Source organism: Mastomys coucha, unplaced genomic scaffold (genome assembly GCF_008632895.1).
Source record: "Mastomys coucha isolate ucsf_1 unplaced genomic scaffold, UCSF_Mcou_1 pScaffold5, whole genome shotgun sequence".
Lineage (NCBI taxonomy): Eukaryota > Metazoa > Chordata > Mammalia > Rodentia > Muridae > Mastomys > Mastomys coucha.
In genome coordinates, this window is record NW_022196911.1 from 96,599,379 (window position 1) to 96,619,857 (window position 20,479).

The 20,479-nt window shown below is 47.9% G+C and overlaps 1 protein-coding gene across 2 annotated transcripts in view; it reads left to right on the top strand.

Annotated features, from left to right (window-relative positions):
• The first annotated feature begins 515 nt into the window (after positions 1 to 515).
• The window catches only part of Ttc25 (tetratricopeptide repeat domain 25), a 29,054-nt gene continuing 9,090 nt past the window's right edge, over positions 516 to 20,479 (top strand). Inside the window, exons 1-10 of one of the 2 annotated variants that reach the window (XM_031353613.1) lie at positions 516 to 634; positions 778 to 913; positions 5,013 to 5,144; positions 5,390 to 5,540; positions 6,158 to 6,219; positions 6,498 to 6,663; positions 8,255 to 8,479; positions 8,632 to 8,839; positions 15,571 to 15,657; positions 18,267 to 18,463. In XM_031353613.1, coding sequence (XP_031209473.1) covers positions 606 to 634; positions 778 to 913; positions 5,013 to 5,144; positions 5,390 to 5,540; positions 6,158 to 6,219; positions 6,498 to 6,663; positions 8,255 to 8,479; positions 8,632 to 8,839; positions 15,571 to 15,657; positions 18,267 to 18,463 — 1,393 coding nt within the window. In that variant the 5' untranslated portion in view covers positions 516 to 605. The remainder of the gene's footprint in view (positions 635 to 777; positions 914 to 5,012; positions 5,145 to 5,389; positions 5,541 to 6,157; positions 6,220 to 6,497; positions 6,664 to 8,254; positions 8,480 to 8,631; positions 8,840 to 15,570; positions 15,658 to 18,266; positions 18,464 to 20,479) is intronic. The other variant, XM_031353615.1, reaches the window with a different exon arrangement.

The window sequence follows — 20,479 nt, forward strand, 5'->3', positions numbered from 1 at the left end:
CGCCAGAGCTGGCTAATACAAGATGGTGCCATCACACTGGACTGTACCGGGTTTGGGGGAATTGAAACAGAGAGCCACGTGTACAGCACACGCTTTTCCAACTGAGTTATTTCCACAGCCATTAATACTGAATCGCTGGAGAACCTTGTCAGGCTAGACTTTAGCGAGTGTTCAATAACTATGTGAAATTGAAAGCTAAACTCATCACACTTTCCATTGCATTCTCATGCAAATCCTCACATCCCTGGGAGCTCTATTATTTTTCTGTTCATTTGACAGGTGGAGCATGTACTTTTCAGTTCCCTAATGTGCTTGGTCAAGGATCACGCAGCTAGGAAGTGACAAGAGAGAAGGCTTGCCCAAGTCCTCTGACTCCAAGTCCAAAATTCTCTCTCCTTTCTGATGGGACCTGGAGCGCTTAAGCCTTAATCCTACTTGGAATTTTGCCTCCAATTCTCATTTTCTTGGCTTGCTTTGTCTGAGAGGCTTTCCGCGTGGCAACTGGGGGAAGAAGCAACCTACGAGCAACAGCGATCACTCCGGAACGCCACCGCCCTGCAGCCGCTAGCCACGCGCTCAGCACTTGTTTGACCAGTGTGAGCAGCATGGCGACACTAGGGCAAGTGCACAGCGGGTAGGCTCTCCGGAGATCCCAACACCGCCAGGGGAAGGGAGGGACCGGAAGTCAGACTAGCTCTCTGGGTTGCTAAGAGACTGGGCTGCAATAAACCAAGCCAGGGATTCTCTAGCCTGTTTCCCTTTCTGAATTTGCTTCAGAATTTCCAAAAGTCGAATGACCATGTCGGAAGGCGAAGCTGATATCTTGAGAAGCACCTTTCCCTCTTACATGGCAGAGGGCGAGAGGCTTTATCTGTGCGGGGAGTTCTTTAAAGCCATTCAAAGTTTTACTAAGGTGAGTTGAGCCTTGAACCTATCACTGCTTCGCCTTCCTCTTTTCCCCTCCTCCCTCTTCCCTCTCTTCCTCCTCCCCTTCTTCTTTCCCTTCCCCTTCCTTCTCCTCTTCCCTCTTCTTTTTTCTCTTCTTGCCTCTCTCCCTCCTCCCCGCCTCTTTTTGAGATAAACACTTGTTGCGTAGACCAGGGTGGTCACGAGCTACGTGCACCCTCATTCCCAACTTCCGTTTTGAAAGGAAGTTGCCCTCATTATGTTCTCTGGAGGCCAACTCCCTATCTTGCAGTTGGCCTCTGGAATGCTGGAACCCCCATTCGATACCTGGACCCACCACCATTTTGTTGTTGATGAAAGATTTGTGTGTGTATGCGTGTGTGTTTGTGTGTATGCATACCACATGCATGCCTGGTAATTTTGGAAGCCAGAAGAGGGAACTGGATCCCTTGGAACTGGAGTTACAGGCAGTTATGTAGCACCAAATGGGTGCTGGGATCCAGACCTGGGTCCTCTGCAAGAGTAGTAAGTGCTGTTAACCATTAAACCAACACTATACACACATACCATACCCCGCGCCCCCCACCCCCTCCCCCGCTTAAAGAAAAATATTTGTATGTGATGGGTGTTTTGCCTGGATGTACAGGCATGCACCACATGCATACTTTCTCCTTAGAGTGCAAAAGTAACATCAGATCCTCTAGAACTGGAGTTACTGAGGGGTGTGAGCTGCCCATGTAGGTGCTGGAACTTGAACCTAGGTCCTCTGGAAGAGCAATCAGTCAGTGCATGCTCTTAGCTGCTAAAACATCTCCATCCCCGCCCAATTACCATTTTTTTCATCCCCAGCAGCCCTGAGGTCCACTTTGTGTCTCATACTCCTGGTTCTTGTGATACACCACTGTCACAGATAAGTCCTGGCTTTTGCCATTTTCTCTCGTTTCTCTCTAATGTCTGCCAGTTGGTGACATAAAGTGACCAATCATTCATTACCTTTCTTTAAATGTTTCATGATTCCCTTTCTCTTGATAAACTCAGTCTCCCGTCCTTAGCTACAGATTGCCCGAAAGGCTAAATGTTCTAGAAGTATCTGGCACAGGCTTGCCTGTAAGAAAGTGGTCAGTGAAGTTAACGAATATTGTAGTAACCTTATTGAAAATCATACCATTGTACCCTAAAGGGATTGGGAGTTGTTTTAGGACACTAGACTCACTGCTCTAAGCACAGTGCTTGTCAGAGGGGTGGGGATAGGGGGAAGGGGTTACTATTGTCATTTCTTTGTATAGATGAGGAAGTGGATACAGAAGTTAGGTAACATGCCCAAGGTCACTGCACTGAACTAGGCGGGGTAGTGGAGGAAGGATCCTCAGAGCCAAGCATTCAGACTCTAGTTGCCTGAGGTGCCAACCTCCATGCAAGGTGTTCTGATAACCTTTTCCTTCGCAGGGCTGGTGACAGTGCTTAGCTGGGTAGAGTGTTTAGCTCATGTGCAAGAAGCCCTGGTTTAATCCTGCCTTTAAGTGTATTGCCTTACACTTTCAATCCCAGCAGCTGGCAGGTAGAGACAGGAGGAACAGAGATTTAAGATCATCTATGGCTACTTAGCAACATCAGGGCCACCGTGGTATACTGGAGATCCTGCCTCCAGAGCCTCCAGAACAAAATAGCCATTTCCTTTGCTTGATGCTGTATTTTTCTTTTGGGGTGCTGGGGCTCCAACCCCACATATTTGCCAATTGCTCTTCTACATGAGGAGCCCATAGCCTACTTCTCTCTTTCTTCCTTCCTTCCTTCCTTCCTTCCTTCCTTCCTTCCTTCTTTTCTTCCTTTCTTCCTTCCTTTCTTTCTCAAGACAAGATTTCTCTGTGCAGCCCTGGCCATCCTGGAATTTGCTCTGTAGACCAGCTTACCTCAAACTCAGAGATCCGCTTGCCTCTGCCTCCTCAGTACACACCTGAGAACTGAAGGCGTGTACCACTATACCCAGCTCTACTTATTTTGAATGGCATAGCAGCAGGGTATGGTGGTACTTGTAAATCCCAATATTCAGGGTGCTGAGACAGGAGGATTTTGAGTTCGGGGTCAGCCTGGGCTACATAGTGAGTTCAAGACATGCCTGAGCTAAACGGGCAAAACTGCTTCAAAAGAACCAAATTAAAGCAAACCCTTAAATGGAGCATCAGCAATGACGACCTGGTGGGCAGATGGAATGAGGAGCCCTGCCAGTTCGCATTCCCCTCTCTCCTGGGTCCTAGAGCGGCTGAGACAGAAATCGAGGATGGCCCTAAGGGCAGGTTAGAAGCCCTCCCATTCCCATTCTAGGGAAGATAGCAGCTGCTTCCTCTTCCTAGAAAAGAAGGGAGGCCTTAGAGAGGGCAGACGCAGTCCAATGCCTAGGGGACACCTGTCTCACGCCTGCCTTTCCTAGCACAGGTTTTGAGTGCAGAGCTACCTTCCCTTGGGGCAATGTTCTCTTCTGTCTTGCTTACCCCAGGACCAGGACAGACATTTACCACAGCTGTAATGATCTCAGTCAGAAGGTGACAGGATATAGCTGGATAAGACAACTCTGCTTGTAGTCCTAGCACTTAGGGAGGCTAAGGCAAGAAGATCAGAAGTACAGGGGCAGCCTCAGCTACATAATGAGTTTGAGGCCATCATGGATTATGTGAAGCCCTGTCTCAAGAAATATACAGACAGGCCGGGCGGTGGTGGCACACGCCTTTACTCCCAGCACTTGAGAGGCAGAGGCAGGCGGATTTCTGAGTTCGAGGCCAGCCTGGTCTACAGAGTGAGTTCCAGGACAGCCAGAGCTATACAGAGAAACCCTGTCTCAAAAAACAAAAAACAAAAAACAAAAAACAAAAAAAAGAAAAGAAATATACAGACAAAGATGGCTCAGAGGATAAAGGGACTTTTGGCCAAGCCTGATGAGCTGAATTTGATGCCCATACCCACACAGTGGGAGGGAACCAAGTCTTATAGGTGGTTTTCTGAGCTCTACTTGCACACTGTTGCTGCATGCATAGAACCACATGGGTCCCACATGCACACAAAACTAATTTTTAAAAAAGAAGAGAGAAAGGAAGGAAGGAAGGAAGGAAGGAAGGAAGAAAGAAAAGAAGGAAGAAGGAGAAAGAAAAATGGCAGGACATGGGGGGTGAGAGAAGTGCCCGTTCTTACACTAGGGCCTCCAGATGGCTTCTGCCTTCCTTACATCTGTCTCTTAGTTCCCCAAAATAGCGATAATTCTCAGTTTACTACGTGAAGAAGAAGGAGGGGGATGAGGAGAAGGAGGAGGAGACAGCATACATCTATAATTCCAGCTACTCCAAAGACTGAAGAAATCAGATAAGAGGAGGGCTGGGTATGGGCAGTGCATGCCCATAATCCCAGCATCCACAGGGTAGAAACAGGAGCATGGCAGAGTACTTGAGACCAATGTGGTCTATCTACATAGCAAGCTCCAGGCCAGTCAAGGCTACAGTTTGAAATTATCCCTCCAAACCAAACAACAGTGAATTCCCAACAAACTGGAAAGACGGAGAGGGAAGGAGGGCAGGAGGGCAGGAGAAGATTTGGTCTAGGTATAATTCAAAGGTAGAGAGCTTACTCTGACATCCATAAAGCCCTGCATTCTAATCCTTGCACACAAAGGCTAGGGGATGAGTAACCCGAGTTTTAGATGGTCCTAAAATCTATTCTGTTTACATTAGTCTCTGACATTTACATTGCAAACCTATGCAGCCAATGGAGGTTTGGTGAACTTGGCAGACATAAACCATCTTGACGTTGTACTGCTGGAAGGATTTGGCAGAAAGTCACAGATCCTCAGCCCAGCCAATTCTTACATCTTAGCCAGTGGCTTCCTCAGTAGCCGAGATAGAGCCTTCTCTGAGATCAGCCACATACAGATAGAGAGGTTCATGTTTGCTGAGCCAATGGGTTGGGCCGTTTGCATCTGATGAGACTCAGAGGCAGGAATCCGTGTACTGACCTGGAGGGTCCCCTCAAAACTGCAGCAGGTGCGGGCCGCCCTTCCGAGTCAGGCTGCCACCTTGCTCTTCCTGGCACCTGCCCATCAGAACGCTTCCCTTTCTTGGCAGGCTCTTCACCTTCAAAGCGGAGATAAGAACTGCCTGGTTGCCCGCTCCAAGTGCTACCTGAAGATGGGAGACTTAGAGAATTCCTTGAGTGATGCTGAGGCCTCACTTCAGAATGACCCGACTTTCTGCAAGGTGACTGCTGGATGGGAGGGCTCAGTCTTGCTTTCAACATGCCCATTGCAGCAGACTCTGGTTACTGATAGTTGAAGAACCAGCTGGATCACTTGGTGTCTGATGGCCTTTCCTCTTCAGTGCCTGCCTGCCTCCCTGCCTCTCGTATTCCAACCTTGACCTCCAACCTGGGACCCTTCCATTCTACCATACAAGTCCTTTAAGGTCTTCTCTCTCCATCTGGGTTTGACTGTCTTTCATTCCAGGGGATCTTACAGAAGGCTGAGACGCTGTACACCATGGGAGACTTTGAGTTTGCCCTGGTGTTCTATCATCGAGGCTACAAACTGAGACCTGATCGGGAATTCAAAGTTGGAATTCAGAAAGCCCAGGAAGCCATCAACAACTCGGTGGGAAGTGAGTGAGCTCGAGGCTGTGCCTTTATCCAGGAAGGCTTGGGAAGGTCGAGGGTGCTGAGTGCAAGCAGGTACCACTGGGAAGTCTCACACTTAGACTTGGCCATTGCTGAGGTCACAGGTTAAATTCTGTCTGAGGAGTGACCTTGTAGCCACGCTAGGCGGGCTGCCTTGAAGTTGTCCTTTCTGAGGTCATACATAGACTAGCGTTGGGTTCTGAGTTCAGCTTTCTAAGGCTGGCTCCTCCCTTACCATACACGTACCAAGAGTTAGTTTTATCCATCAGCTCCACAGCAGGGGGAGGGGGGGTGAGGGAGGACTTTTCCCTGTGGATAGCAGAGTATGGAAATAGCATGTGACAGAATCTCCTTTCATCCCAGATCTCTCTGTATTTGGAAATCTAGCTGCTGTGGCCTTGGGCTAGTGGGGGCCACCTAGTGTCTAGGACAATGTTTTAATCAACCACCCTGCACCATTCCTGTATTAGGGTGGCTTGTGGCCAGCTTTGCCAAGGCCTCTGTCATCTCCTTGCCAAAGGTAGCCATTTCCACATAAAAGTATGTGATCGGTCATGCCTCAAAGGCTTGGCCCTGCTTAGTCCCAGCCTCTGTCCTGCAGGTCCTTCTTCAATTAAGCTGGAGAACAAAGGAGACCTCTCCTTCTTAAGCAAGCAAGCTGAGGTAAGGTGCCTGGTTCTGAGGGCACTTGTACCTTCAAAGCCCCACTAACACTCCATTGGGAACATTTCACTTCTGCCCATCATAGGCCAACCGTGAGATTCTGCCGCAGCTCCAGAGGTATCTTGGGAATCCAGCTAAACCCAACCAAGCACATCTCATGGTTCTCAGGCCACAGAGGGACTCATGGGAGTAGGACTTGGGAGTCTTAGACTCTCGAACCACACTGCATCTTCTGAGCTCCTTCCCGAGGCTCCCCTGAATGTCCCTCCATTTTCTAGAGTAAGAAAGCCCAACAGAAGCACCTTCCTGTAAAGCAGCTCTCATACAGCACCAAGCATGAAATCAAGCGGAAGGGCTCACTCAAGAGCGAGAAGACCGTCCGGCAGCTGCTCGGGGAGCTGTACGTGGATAAGGAGTACCTAGAGAAGCTTCTACTGGATGAAGGTCTCACACCTGTCGCTGGCAGGGCTGGGGCAGCGGGTGGGAGCTCAAGAGGTGGCAGCCTCTCTCGGAACGCAGCCAACCCAGACCTAAAGAAATACCACGTTCTCGTCCGACTGAGGTCACAGGAGGCTAGGTACCGCACTCCTGCTCATATCTGAACCCAAAAAAGTCCACACTCAGGGTCCCCACTTTCTAGTATGTGGGCTCCTTTGCCAACCTCCCATCACTGGGACAGAACACCTGAGATAAATCAGCTTGTGAGAAGGAAAGACGCTGGTCTGATACAGTGGCCCATACTTTTCCATCCCACCAGAGACAGAGGCAGAGGCAGGTGGGTCACTCTGAGTTTAAGGCCAGCCTGGTCGCTGTAGCAAGTTCTGAGACAGCCATGGCTATATAGGGAGACCCTGTTTTTATATATATTGGCTTATATATATATTGGCTTAAAGTTTCAGAGATTTCATAGGTATTCAGTAACTCTATTGTTAGGCAGAACATTGTATGGGGAGCACCCAGTAGGACAGAGGTGGCCAGTTAGTAACAAAAGAGGAAGGGGCAGAGATTCCCTGCATTGGAAGGCATGCCCCAGACAGTGGAACCTTCCTGACAATAGGTCCCTCTTCCTAAAGGTTCTTTCACCATATTCCAGTAGTACACTGGCTAGGAACCAAGCCTTAACACCCGAGGATGTTAAGGGAGGGACATTAAAGATGCAAATCACAACCATCTCTGTAGTCAGTACCGTGGGTAAAAGAACCTGACGGACAGGTGGTGGGATATGAGCAGGTCAGTACTACATGTTCTGAACCATCGTCTGGCCCATCCCTCCTTTCACAGACAAGGAAATAGAATTCACTGAATGTCCAAGGTGATAAGCGAGTCAGTGGTGGCGTCATCAACAAAACCCAGTCCATCACACCGTGCTGACCGAACCCTCAAACTTAGGCCTCCCACTAACCTGGCATGGGGGGTATTGCTCTGAACCAATAAGCCGGAGCAGGGGACACCCCTGGAAACAAGCGTCTTCTCTCCAGGACTGGTTTCCTAAGGTCAACTGCAGGATTCTCCACAGGGTTTTGGCACACAACTTTACTGTTGGCACATCTCCTTGGTAACAAGCCTGAAGGCTTCCTGGTCTCTAGAGGGCCTGCCACAGAGGATCCTATTGGCCCTAAGCTCTGGTCACACAGTAGACAGGGTGAAAGCACACCCTACAGCTCCCAGCATGCACCAGCCTACCTGGCACCCGGCTGCTCGACGAGGACTGGCAATGTGGACCGGGATTTACATTCAGACTCTTCTTTATTCCCTGACGACACAGCTTAAAAGAAGGGACCCTTGAGTACAGGCTTCTCAGAAAGTTATCCAAGTGACCCTTCTGGTCCCTCCTCCTTTGCCACAAAAAGGCCTGTACCAAGGATGTCCCGTCCCCTCGCCCTCCCGGCTTTCCATTGCCACCCACATACTCCCCATTTCCTCACTGCTGGGGGCAACTGCAGGCAGAGGTCCTCACAGGGCCCTACAGCAGGGGCTCCCAGCCTAGAAAGGCTGACTCCCCTCCAGGTGTGATCTCCTTGATGGCTCTCCACAGATCTCATCAAAGGCACCATCAAGAGTGGCCTGACCGTGGAGGACCTCATCATAACCGGCATCAACTACCTGGACACCCGCAGCAACTTCTGGAGGCAGCAGAAGCCCATTTACGCCAGGGAGCGAGACCGGAAGCTGATGCAAGAGAAGTGGCTGAGGGACCGGAAACGCAGCCCCTCGCAGACAGCCCACTACATCCTCAAGAGCCTGGAGGATATTGACATGTGTGGGTAGTATTCTCGAGGGTGGGGAATAGGGAGAGGCAACATGATAGCCCAAGCCTCAGAGTCCCAGCCTCGGCCTCTGCAGACCTGTGGATGGGAGGAGTCGGTCCATCCACACGGAGTTGACCTCCGTGTTAACTGCTTCTCTCCGCAGTGTTGACCAGTGGCAGTGCTGAAGGGAGCCTTCAAAAAGCTGAGAAAGTACTTAAGAAGGTTCTGGAATGGAACCAAGACGAGGTACCCAACAAGGATGAACTGCTCGGGAACTTGTACAGCTGCATAGGCAACGCCCAGATTGAGTTGGGGCAGATGGTGGCTGCCTTGCAGAGCCACAGAAAGGACCTGGAGATCGCCAAGGAACAGTGAGTGCCCTGTGGTGGCCAAGGTCCCTAGGCCTCTGAGAGCCTTTGCCAGGGCTGCTCGTAGGTTGTTCCTACTTTCTGTCCCGCAGGGCAGGCCTGAGGGAGAATACTCAGGACTGAGGGTAGAAAGCAAACGCAGGCTGGTAACTTTTTTTTATTTTTTTAAATCACCTACAGGAGCATAATGGCCAAAATTCCAGTGAGCTCCCAGTGGCCTGGCTCTTGGTGTTTGTTTGTTTTTTAATTTTTGTATCAGGCCCGAGGCATACCAGATATTTCTGGAATTAGGAACATAACAATGTCCATATATTGCTTTGGGTATCTGGCAAAGAAAAAAAAATGGCATAGCCATTAAATTGCAATTGCGCTCCATTTAAAAAAAGCAAAAAATAGAGGTGAGGATGTCTGGGTGGGAGTGTTGGTGCTGTACGTAAGCCTTGTGGGAAGGCCTGAGGCCAGAGGAAGCTTCAGGCTGGAGTGAGACAGGGGCCAAGAGGAAGCTGGATAAAAGTCAGGCAAAGCTAAATGAACCATGGGGTGACCCAGGGGATAAGGTCGGGGGTCCGGCAGATCCAACTGGGCTGTAGGATCTGAGGCAAGTCACTTGACCAGCCAGTCTCAGTGTTTCCACCCAGCAGAGTGTGCTCTGCTGTCCCTAACCTGGTGTGGAGGAGAGGGTAGGTAGGAAGGTACACACCAAACACTTGAGACAATAGGGGAAGGGTGGGAATGTAGCTCAGTGGTAGGGCAATTGCCTAGCATGTTCAAGGCCCTGGGCTCAGTCAGTTCTAGTTCACAAACAGACACACACACACACACACACACACACACACACACGGACATATCTTATCATCTACATTCACAGACACACACATCACACACACACACACACACACACTCGAAGACATGCCATACATACAGACACACACACATACACCACACACAGAGACATACCATACCATACACATGCACAGATAACACACACACACACACACACACACACACACACACACACACACACGACATACCATACAAAGGCACAGACACACACCACACACACACACATACCACACATACACTCAGACACTCACATCACACAGAGAGAGACATACCATACACACACGCACACACCACACAAACAGGCATACCATACACACGCACAGAGACACCACACACACACACACACACACACACACACACACACACACACACACGAGAAAACCAGAGACCCAAGATTGTGCCTAGTATTCATCTAACAGTGATATGTAGTCTCCCTGAAGTGAGCTCTTCTCAAATTGAAACTTACTGACAGTGAAATCCATCACTTTCAGGGGATCCTGATTTAAAAAAAAAAATTGTTATGTATCAGTTCATGCATTTATTCATTGTATGTGTGTGCACACATGGATGTCAGAGCATTCCTGTGATCGGAAGAACAGTTGCAGGAATCACTTCTATGACACGGGTCCCAGGATCAAACTTAGGCCATAAGGTTTGGCAGCAAGCCCCTTCACCCACTGAACCATCTCCCCGGCCCTGAGCATCCTGATTCTAAGTCCTTTGGAGTCCTTCTTGGCTACAGTGTCCACTCACCCACAGTTCTGAACCCTTCCCAGGCTCCTGCCAACTTGTATGTTGCTCAGTTTGCAGTGTGGATTATTGGCATGCTCCTGATCTAATAATGGCTTGTCGATACTGCCACCAAGTGGGGACCAGGCTTTACCACCTGAGCCCTCTGGGAAGGCATTTCCTCTTCAAACCCTACCACTCACTTTCAGTGCCTCAGCCCTTAGCCGCAGCTGCTGCTCTTCCTGCCTGCCTGCCTGTCTGTCTGTCTGTCTGTCTAATCACAGCACTTGGGAGGCAGAGGTAGGTGGATCCCTGTGAGATCTAGGCCAGTCAGGACTACACAGTCAGGCTCTGTCTCAAAAAGAAAAAGAAAAAATTATAGATAGCCCCTTGGATGCAACCATGTCCCACAGATTTTTTTCCTTCTCTCATGGGCCCCAGCACTATTGTTTAACAGACTCCAAGGCTTTGAACGTCCTGTAAGCAGTCCTACATGTAACCAGTCCCAGTCTGTCCCTTACATCTGTCCCACACATATTGCCCCAGGAGTCCCCAAACCTTGGACAGCTACTCCCAGGAGGAAATCCAGGCTTCCTCAGCTTCCGAGTGAAAGAAAAACCCAGTGGTTGCAGGCTGCTCTGAGCCAGCCAGGCTTTCTTTGGGCTTCCTTTGGGCCTCACACAGTAAAGAGTTCTGTGCAGGTCGTTCCGGCCTGAAGCCATTGAAAAGATCCCAGCTTTGCTCTGCCTTTGGCTCCTTCAGCAAGGGTGTCCCTTTCCTCGGAGCTTGCTCTGTCAAGCCACTCCCACCCAGTCATCGGACCCTGGAGTCAGGCTCTTACTCTAGGAAAGCCTGTGACCGTGAGTGCGGGTAAGAGTGGAGGAAGTGGTCCAGAAATCCTACCCTGTTCCTCCCCAGTCCGCCCGTATCCTATCGGTCCTCTTAGACATTGGGCTTTGGGAAGAGGGTCATTCTTGTTACCCGTTCTTGCCACATAACAAGAGTGTTGTATCTGTTCTAGACAACCTACCTTCCTTTTTTATTTTTGTGTGTTTTGAGACACGATTTCACTATGTAGCCCCAGGCTGGCCACTTAACTCCTGATCCTCCTACCTCTCTCTCCCAGGAGCTAGGATCACCAGCTCAGGCCAAGAGGCCTGGCTAGTTCCTGCCTTTTCAGCATCTGCAAACAGGGCCTTACCTGGAAACTCCAGTCTAAGTGAGTTCTATGTACCCCCTCCCTCATTCTTTTCAGCCACTTAGAGACTAGCCAGTGACTTGTAGGCATTCCAGTGCTCATTCATTTCTTGGGTGGGTGTAGATTTGATTTATGTGCCTTCCTGTCTCTGGTAGTTTGTTGTCGTTTTCTCTGAGATAGGATTTCAAGAAGCCCAGGTTGGCTTGAGTTTGCTATGTAGCCAAGGACAATTGTGAACTCCTCGACCTTCTGGCTCTACGTCTCTAATAGGTGTGCACCCAGGTGATAGAAAACTCCTTAACTTCCTGGCTGTTGGAATTATCGACGTGCACCTTCATGCCAGGGTTATGCAGTGGTTGGGGGAATCAAACCTAGGGCCTGGTGTATCTCCCTAGCCCTTGCGTTATGAACATCTCCGATGGTAGTTCTGGAACCTAGGCCTCATGCATGCTAGGCGAGTACTCTTAGCACTGAGCCACATAGTCAGCCTTTGTTTTCTCTCTTTTGTTTTTAAATAAGATCTACTATGTAGCCCTGGCTTGCCTGGAACTCACTGTATAGACCAATCTGGCTTCGAACTCACAGAAATCCATCTGCATCTGCCTCTGAAGTTCTGGGATTAAAGACATAAGGGTGTATACCACCACTCTTGGCACCTCCCTTATTAATATTATGAATAAATTAAGAAACCACAGGACTTACCTGTCACACCACAGCAGATTACTCACTCTCTCTTTTAACTTCTTTTCTTTTTTTTTAACTTTTGGACTTTTTTTTTTTTTTAATTTATATATGTGAGTACACTGTGGCTGTCTTCAGACATACCAGAAGAGGACATCAGATCTCATTACAGATGGTTGTGAGCCACCATGTGGTTGCTGGGAATTGAACCCTTAGAAGGGTAGTCAGTGCTTTTAACTGCTGAGCCATCTCTCCAACCCTCTTTTAACTTTTTGATGGTGTCAGGGATCTAACCCAGGGCCTCACGGGGGAGGCTCTACCACTGGGCCGTCCTCCCTAGCCCCGAAGAGGCTAGTCTTTTGGCTTTACAGAAAGTTCTGCCACGCTAGGTTTGATTCAAAACTGTGCGGAAGTCTCTCACCTCACCTCCTACCTATTTCCCTGGGACCTCACTGGAGTACGTTCCTGTTTATGACATGCTCGTGTACTTAGACACATACCGAGGATTTTCAAAACAAGAATTCATTTCAATGTTTTAAAATGAATGAAAGAGGCCTGAAAGTCTCCTGTGCCAGGGGATCTTACAGAAGGCTAAGACACTGTACACCATGGGAGACTTTGAGTTTGCCCCGGTGTTCTATCATCGAGGCTACAAACTGAGACCTAATTGGGGAATTCAGAGTTGGAATTCAGAAAGCTCAGGAAGCCATCAACAACTCCATGGGAAGTGAGTGAGTTTGAGGCTGTGCCTTTATCCAGGAAGGCTTGGGAAGGTCAGGTCGAGGGTGCAGAGTGCAAGCAGCTACCACTGGGGAGTCTCACACTTAGACTTGGCTGTTGCTGAGGTCACAGGTTAAATTCTGAGGAATGAGCTTCTAGCCACCCTAGGCGGGCTGCTTTGAAGTACTGTAATTGGAAGTCATAGGCTAGAGTGAGGTCTGATCTCCAGTGCAGACAACCAAAGGGTCATATTCTTTTATTTGGCTTGGTTTTTGTTTTTTTTTTTTTTTTTTTTTTTTTTTTTTTTTTTTTTTTTTTGAGACAGGGTCTCATGTAGCTCAGGCTAACCTCAAACTCATAATGTAGTCAAAGCTAGCCTTAAACTTCTGATCCTTCTACCTCAGCCTCAGGAGTGCTAGAGTTATATGGATGAGCCACTATGATGAGCTGGTTTTGTTTTAAAATGACAGTCTTACTATATAGCCCAGGCTGGCCCCAATCTCCTGGCTCACATGAATCTTCTGTTGAAGCCTACTGGGTAGGTTGGAACTTCTGCCATGTGCCACCGTGCCAGGCTCTGGCTTTACAGAAAGGTGCTGTAAAGAAGATGTGGAGAAGCCAGCCCAAGACGGGAAAGAGCGAGGTGCTATGGAACAGATCTGTAACTGAGGGCTGTTAAAAATCAAAATGGAGTCACTAATGCTAAATTTCCCATTACGAAGCTGAAACTGCTCAGTTGACAGGAGAAAAGAGTATTACAGAGATAACTTCCAGGTTTGATCAATGGGCCAGTTTCAATTGGCAAGATAATGAAGTCTGTCTCTACCTTAATCATTACAAGGAAAGGGTAACAGGAAGTAATCTGATGCTAGCCAATTTTATTTTTCTATTTTTCTGTCTCTGTGTCTCAGCCTTAAATGGAAAGTAATTTGGAAATGACCACCCTCTTCCAACCTCCTCCATCCTCCTCCACCTCCTCCATCCTCCCCATCCTCCTCCATCCTCCCCTATCCACTTCATCCATCTTCATCCACCCTCCTCCATCCTTCTCCATCCATCCTCCTCATCCTCCTCCATCCTTTTCCATCCATCCTCCCCATTCTCTTCTATCCTCCTCCATCCTCCTCTATCCTCCTCCATCCTTCTCCATCCTTCTCCACTCTCCTCCATCCCCCTCCATCCTCCTCCTCCATCCTCCTCCATCTTCCTCCATCCTCTTTTTTGTTACTTGCTTGTCTGTGTTTTCTTAATCCTCTTTCTAGTTATATATTTACTCTGTTCAGTCACCAAAATAATTATTCTATTTTGCAGAATAAAGCCTTGCCAGATTCTAGAAGCAAAAATAAATCTAATTATAATCTTTGAGCTAAGTTTTAATTGTTCCCATTGATGGTAAGAGGGAGTTTTTTTTTTATTTGTGTGTGAATGTGTATCTATGTGATTGTATATGTACCTGTGAGCGTGAGAATGTATGGAAGGCAATGGAGACCAGAAGATATTGAGCATCCACCTCTAGCCTATTCCTTTGAAATAGTGTCTTTTCCTAAACCGGGGGCGTACTTTTCTTACTTTTTTTTGTTTTGTTTTGTTTTTTTGTTTTTTTTGTTTTTCAAGTCAGGGTTTCTCTGTATAGCTGTAGACCAGGCTGGCCTCGAACTCAGAAATTTTCCTGCCTCTGCCTCCCAAGTGCTGGGATTAAGGGCGTGTGCCACCACTGCCTGGCTTTTCCTACTTTTCTTGGCTAAGCATTCTCCCTCCCTCCCTCCCTCCCTCCCTGTGTGTGTGTGTGTGTGTGTGTGTGTGTGTGTGTATGTGTGCATGCACATGCATGCAAGCATGCCATACTTCTATTCCATGACTCCTATGCCCTTTCAGTACCTTCAAAGCAGCATAGACCCACATAGATATAGTTCCCCTTCTGTTGCTGGGGAAAGCTTGGGGTCTTGCATATGCTAAGCAAGCACTGCATGACCGAACTACACCCCCAGCCCCCTGCCTTTTTTTTTTTTTTTTTTTTTTTTTTTTTTTTTTTTTTTTTTTTGGTTTTTCGAGACAGGGTTTCAGGGTTTCTCTGTGTAGTCCTGGAACTCACTCTGTAGACCAGGCTGGCCTTGAACTCAGAAATCCACCTGCCTCTGCCTCCCAAGTGCTGGGATTAAAGGCATGCGCCAGCACTACCCGGCAGTCCCCTGACTTTTTCATTTCATACATCATGAACTCTTTTTCACACCTACCAATTACTGTTGTTAAGTCACCCCTAATAGGTTGATTCTAAAATAAGAATCATTTTAATTGATGCTCTTGTTATATTATCGTAAGGTAAAGTCTAGAAGGAAAATTGTTGAACCAAAGGGAGCATGTTTGTAAGCTGTCAATCCTGGAAGGATCCTGATGATGACCGTCTCAGGCTAACGGCACAGACGGGCCTGTGTGGCACAGCCTTGTCAGCCCGGACATCTTCCTCTTGGAACTCTGAATTCCTGGAGGCTGGGCCCTAGTGTTTGGCTTTTTCACCATAGTATCTGATTCCAACCTAATGGCTGCTTTTACCGCTTCTCCACAGTGACCTTCCAGATGCAAAATCGAGAGCCCTTGACAATATTGGCAGAGTTTTTGCCAGAGTTGGGAAATTCCAGCAAGCCATTGACACGTAAGTAATGCAACGCGGACTGCCCCTTCCCCACCCTGGAACTGGGACTTCCCTCACACCTGGCTTCCAGTCTGAGGATGTAAAGCCAGACAAAGAGGCATTAGTAAATGATCGGAACTTAGAACTGGGTGTGACCGATCATGCAAATAGTCCTAGTTATTTAGGGCGTGAGGTAGGAGCACTGTCAGTTCTGGGCCAGATAGCGATACAGAGCACAAGCCTATCAGAGAAAAGGAGGAGGAGGAGGAAGAGGAAGATGAGAAAGAAGGAAGGAAGAAAGGGAGAAAGGAAAAGAGGACCAGATGATTCCCCCCCCACACACACATGTGACAAAAATAAATACAATTAATATTGAAAAAATAGTTGGGCAGTGGTGGCACATGCCTTTAATCCCAGCACTTGGGAGGCAGAGGCAGGCGGATTTCTGAGTTCGAGGCCAGCCTGGTCTACAGAGTGAGTTCCAGGACAGCCAGGGCTACACAGAGAAACACTGTCTTGAAAAACCAAAAGCAGGGCTGGAGAGATGGCTCAGCGGGTAAGAGCACTGACTGCTCTTCTGAAGGTCCTGAGTTCAAATCCCAGCAACCACATGATGGCTCACAACCATCTGTAATGAGATCTGACACCCTGAAGACAGCTACAGTGTACTTATATATAATAAATAAATAAATAAAAACAAAAAAAACCAAAAACAAAAAAAGACAAAAAATTAAAAAAATAATTACTTGGTCTTACCCTTGAAGATTCTTTTTTTTTTTTTTTTTCGCGACAGGGTTTCTCTGTGTCACCTTGGCTGTCCTGGAACTCACTCTGTAGACCAGGCTGGCCTCGAACTTAGAAATCCGCCTGCCTCTGCCTCCCAAGTGCTGGGATTAAAGGCATGTGCCACCACCGCCCAGCGAAGATTCTAATTCTAAGGTGAAGATCAGGATTCAAGAATTCATTTCTCTCTCTCTCTTCTTTTTTAAGATTTATTTATTTATTTTATGTATATGAGTACACACTGTAGCTGTACAGATAGTTGTGAGCCTTCATCTGGTTGTTGGGAATTGACTTTAGGACCTCCACTTGCTCAGGTCAACCCTGCTCACTCAGGGTCACTCCAGTCCGCCGTATTTGCTCGATCCCAAATATTTATTTATTATTATAAATAAGTACACCATAGCTGTCTTCAGACGCACCAGAAGAGGGCATCAGATCTTATTATGGGTGGTTGTGAGCCACCATGTGGTTGCTGGGATTTGTACTCAGGACCTTCGGAAGAGCAGTCAGTGCTCTTACCCACTGAGCCATCTCACCGCCCTCCTTTTTTTCTTTTCTTTTTTGAAAAGGTTTTTTGAGACAGGGTTTCTCTGTGTAGCCTTGGCTGTCCTGGAACTTACTCTGTAGACCAGGCTGGCCTCGAATTCTCAGAGATCGGCCTGCCTCTGCCTCCTGAGCACTGGGGTCAAAGGCATGCGCCACCACTGCCCAACTAAGAACTCACTTTAAATTTATTATTATTTATTGTTATTGTGTGTGCCTCGTGTGTCATGTGAGAATGGGGAGCAGGCGTTTGTGTCCCACTAATTACATACGATGGCCAGAGGAGAACTTTGTGGAGTCAGACATCCCCTTCCATATACACTGCTTCTAGGATTAGACTCAGGCCACCAGGCTTGTCTGGCAAGCTTCTTCCCCATGGAGCTGTCCCACCAGCCCGGAGCTCATTGCTAGATGACACTTCTTTATTGCTGATAGACCAGTGGACCTTGATGACTTCCTTAAAGGCTCCTCCATGACTCTGACTCTGTGTGACTGTGTAGGGTTTAGGGGAACTGCATCTCAACTCCCCAGACTGTCTATTTGAGGTCTAACCCTGAGGTTGGTTGTCTGTTCAGTGGAGTGGGTGGGCACAGCCCTAGGGAGCCTCAGGGGCAGCCCAGACCCAGGGAACCAGCTTCCTTGGGTGCAGTTCCCCTTTCTGGAGAGACACTGTCCTTCGGGCCTCTGACACTTGTTCACCAAGCATCCTTCCAGGTCACGCGATTTGGCGTCTTGACGCCCTTGGCGTCTGTATACTGGAATATGGTTCGTCTTGGTTGTTCAGTCTATACTTGATCTCACACTCTTGCCTCAGCCTCCCCAGTGCTTGGAATTATAGGTCTGTGCCACTGAGCCTAACCTAGTAATCCTGGGAAGTTTGTTTTTTGTTTTTTTTTGTTTTTTTTGTTTTTTTTTTTTTACTTGAGTTGCTTTCGTTGCTTTCTTACTGTTTGGTTTTTTCGGTGCTGGAATTAGTCTAGGGTCTTATGCATTCTGGGCAAATTACTCTACCACTAATCAATCCCTCAGCTCCCAGGTGCCTTTTCCAAACATTATTTTCAGTGGTTGTGCCAAATTTGATTCCATAGGTGTCACCAAAAATAGCTCTGGCAGTTTGCCAATACTTTGGTATTTACTGATTCCACTCCGGACTAGATTGGAAGAATGAGTTTTATTCTGCTCCCACGGGAAGCCTAGGTCTGCCGAGGCCTGGGTCTGCCATGGCCTGGGTCTGCCGAGGCCTGGGTCTGCCGTGGCTGAGCACAGAGCTGGGAAGGAGCTGAGCCAGTTCTTCTTTTTCCCAGGTGGGAGGAGAAGATCCCTCTAGCCAAAACCACCCTGGAGAAGACCTGGCTCTTCCATGAGATTGGCCGCTGTTACTTGGAGCTGGACCAGGCGTGGCAGGCCCAGAGTTATGGTGAAAAGTCCCAGCAGTACGCTGAGGAGGAAGGGGACCTCGAGTGGCAGCTGAACGCCAGTGTTCTGGTGGCACAGGCCCAAGGTAGGAGCTCAGAGACTCCCATCCTACCTGTTTCTCCCAGAGCCAGGCCTGTGGATAAGAGTCCCGAGGGCTGAGCCTAGCATCTCTGCGCTTCCATTCTTACCATTGAGAATGAGGACAAGCAACTCACTTTTGTTTATCTGTTTGTTTGCTTGGATCTCTATTTGCTTGCTTTGTTTTGATGAATCAATGAATTAATTTAGTTAGTAGGCTTTGGGTGGTTTTTTTTTTTTTTGTTTTGTTTTGTTTGTTTGTTTGTTTTTTTGAGACAGAGTTTCTCTGTATAGCCCTGGCTGTCCTGGAACTCACTCTGTAGACCAGGCTGGCCTCGAACTCAGAAATCCACCTGCCTCTGCCTCCCAAGTGCTGGGATTAAAGGCATGCACCACCAGTGTCCGGCTGTTTTAATTTTTAAATAATATTTTTATTATTTCTTTGAAGATTTCACAGAATGTATTTTACCTTCCCTCCCATAATTCCTCCCACATCCACCACCACTTCCCTTCCCACCAAACCTTGTGTTATCTTTTGCTTTTAACCCACTAAGTCCAGCCTGTGTGTCCCAAGTACACTTGGGTATGGGACCTGCCTTAGAGTGTGAGCAGCCTACCAGGGGCTCACACCACTAGAGAGAACTGACTTCCCATCTCCCGACAGCTCTCAGGTGCCAGTAGCTCCTCAGCTGGGGCGGGAATTTGTCCCATCCATGTTGGGATTTTGTGTGGCTCAGGCGTGTCCAAGTCTCACGCAAGCCATCCTAACTGCTGTGTGTTTATATTACAACTACCCTGCTGTGTTTAGAAGACACTGTTTCCACGAAGTCGTCCATCTGGCTCTTAACAATCCTCCTGCTCCCTCCTCTGTGAAGAGCCCTGAGACCTGGGATGATGTAGTCATCCCACTTAGGCTGGGATCCCACTTCTGCAGTCTGTTACCCTCTGTGTGTTGACTGGTTCTAGGTCTCTGTGTTAATTGCCATCTGCTGCAAGAGGAAGCTTCTCCACTTAGAGCCGAGAGACGTGCTCAGTTGTTAGGAGTCAGTTAGCTGCTAGATTTATTTAGCCAAATAATAGTAGTGAGTTCTCTCCTAGGGCCTTATCACCTACCTGGCCATGGGTTCTTGGCCCCATAAACAGTGTGAGCTATGGATTCCATCTTGTAGACTGGGGCTTTAAACACCTACCCCCACCTCTCAAAAAAAATGGTTGATTATTTCCATATCTCTTCTGCCGCTCTTGCAGCCATGGGCATATATCTTGCTAGGCCAGGCATTATTTTTGCTTCTGGGATTTAGAACTGAGTAAAAATAATGGTGCTTATTTGTTTTCCTCTAGCAGTGTGCATCTCTGCCGAGCCGTGACTCCAGGCACCAACCAAATGGAGCTCTTTTTAAGGGCACGGATCTTTCAGTGAATTGGTCCAGGCTCAGCTCCAGCACTAGCAGCACTAGCAGGCTGGGTGAGCTCTGCTGAGCCACTTGTTCTCCGTCCCATCAGGGGAGGGGAATGGAGGTTCCAGCAGCTGTCCACGGCAGCACCCATCTTTCTATGTTTCCCTGCTCTCCAGTGGGAGGATGATGGTTAGCATATGTTTGTGCATGTGTGTGCGTGTGTATGCACCTATGCACACGTATGCAGAGTCCAGAGGAAGATCCTCTCAGGATCTTTCTATTTATTTATTTATTTATTTATTTATTTATTTATTTATTTTTTGACTTGAGTGAGTGACTTTGTTCTTAGCCCACAGAGAACAGGTTACATTCATTTAAGAAATGGTGTAGGTATTAAGATGGTCTATCCATAAAGTCATTCACAAACTGTTTCAATGAACAATGGTTCTGCTTAGAGGGTGGCACAGACATTAGATGAGGGTAAGAATCTGGTTCATTGGCTGTGATAATTTGGAAAAGCATTCATCTCAGAGAAAGTAACTTATAAAGTTCTCTTCAAACTTGATACAAGAGTTACAAACGTCAAGCAAAGTATTCAGTCTCACTCTTTGTTGTTCTCTTACAAG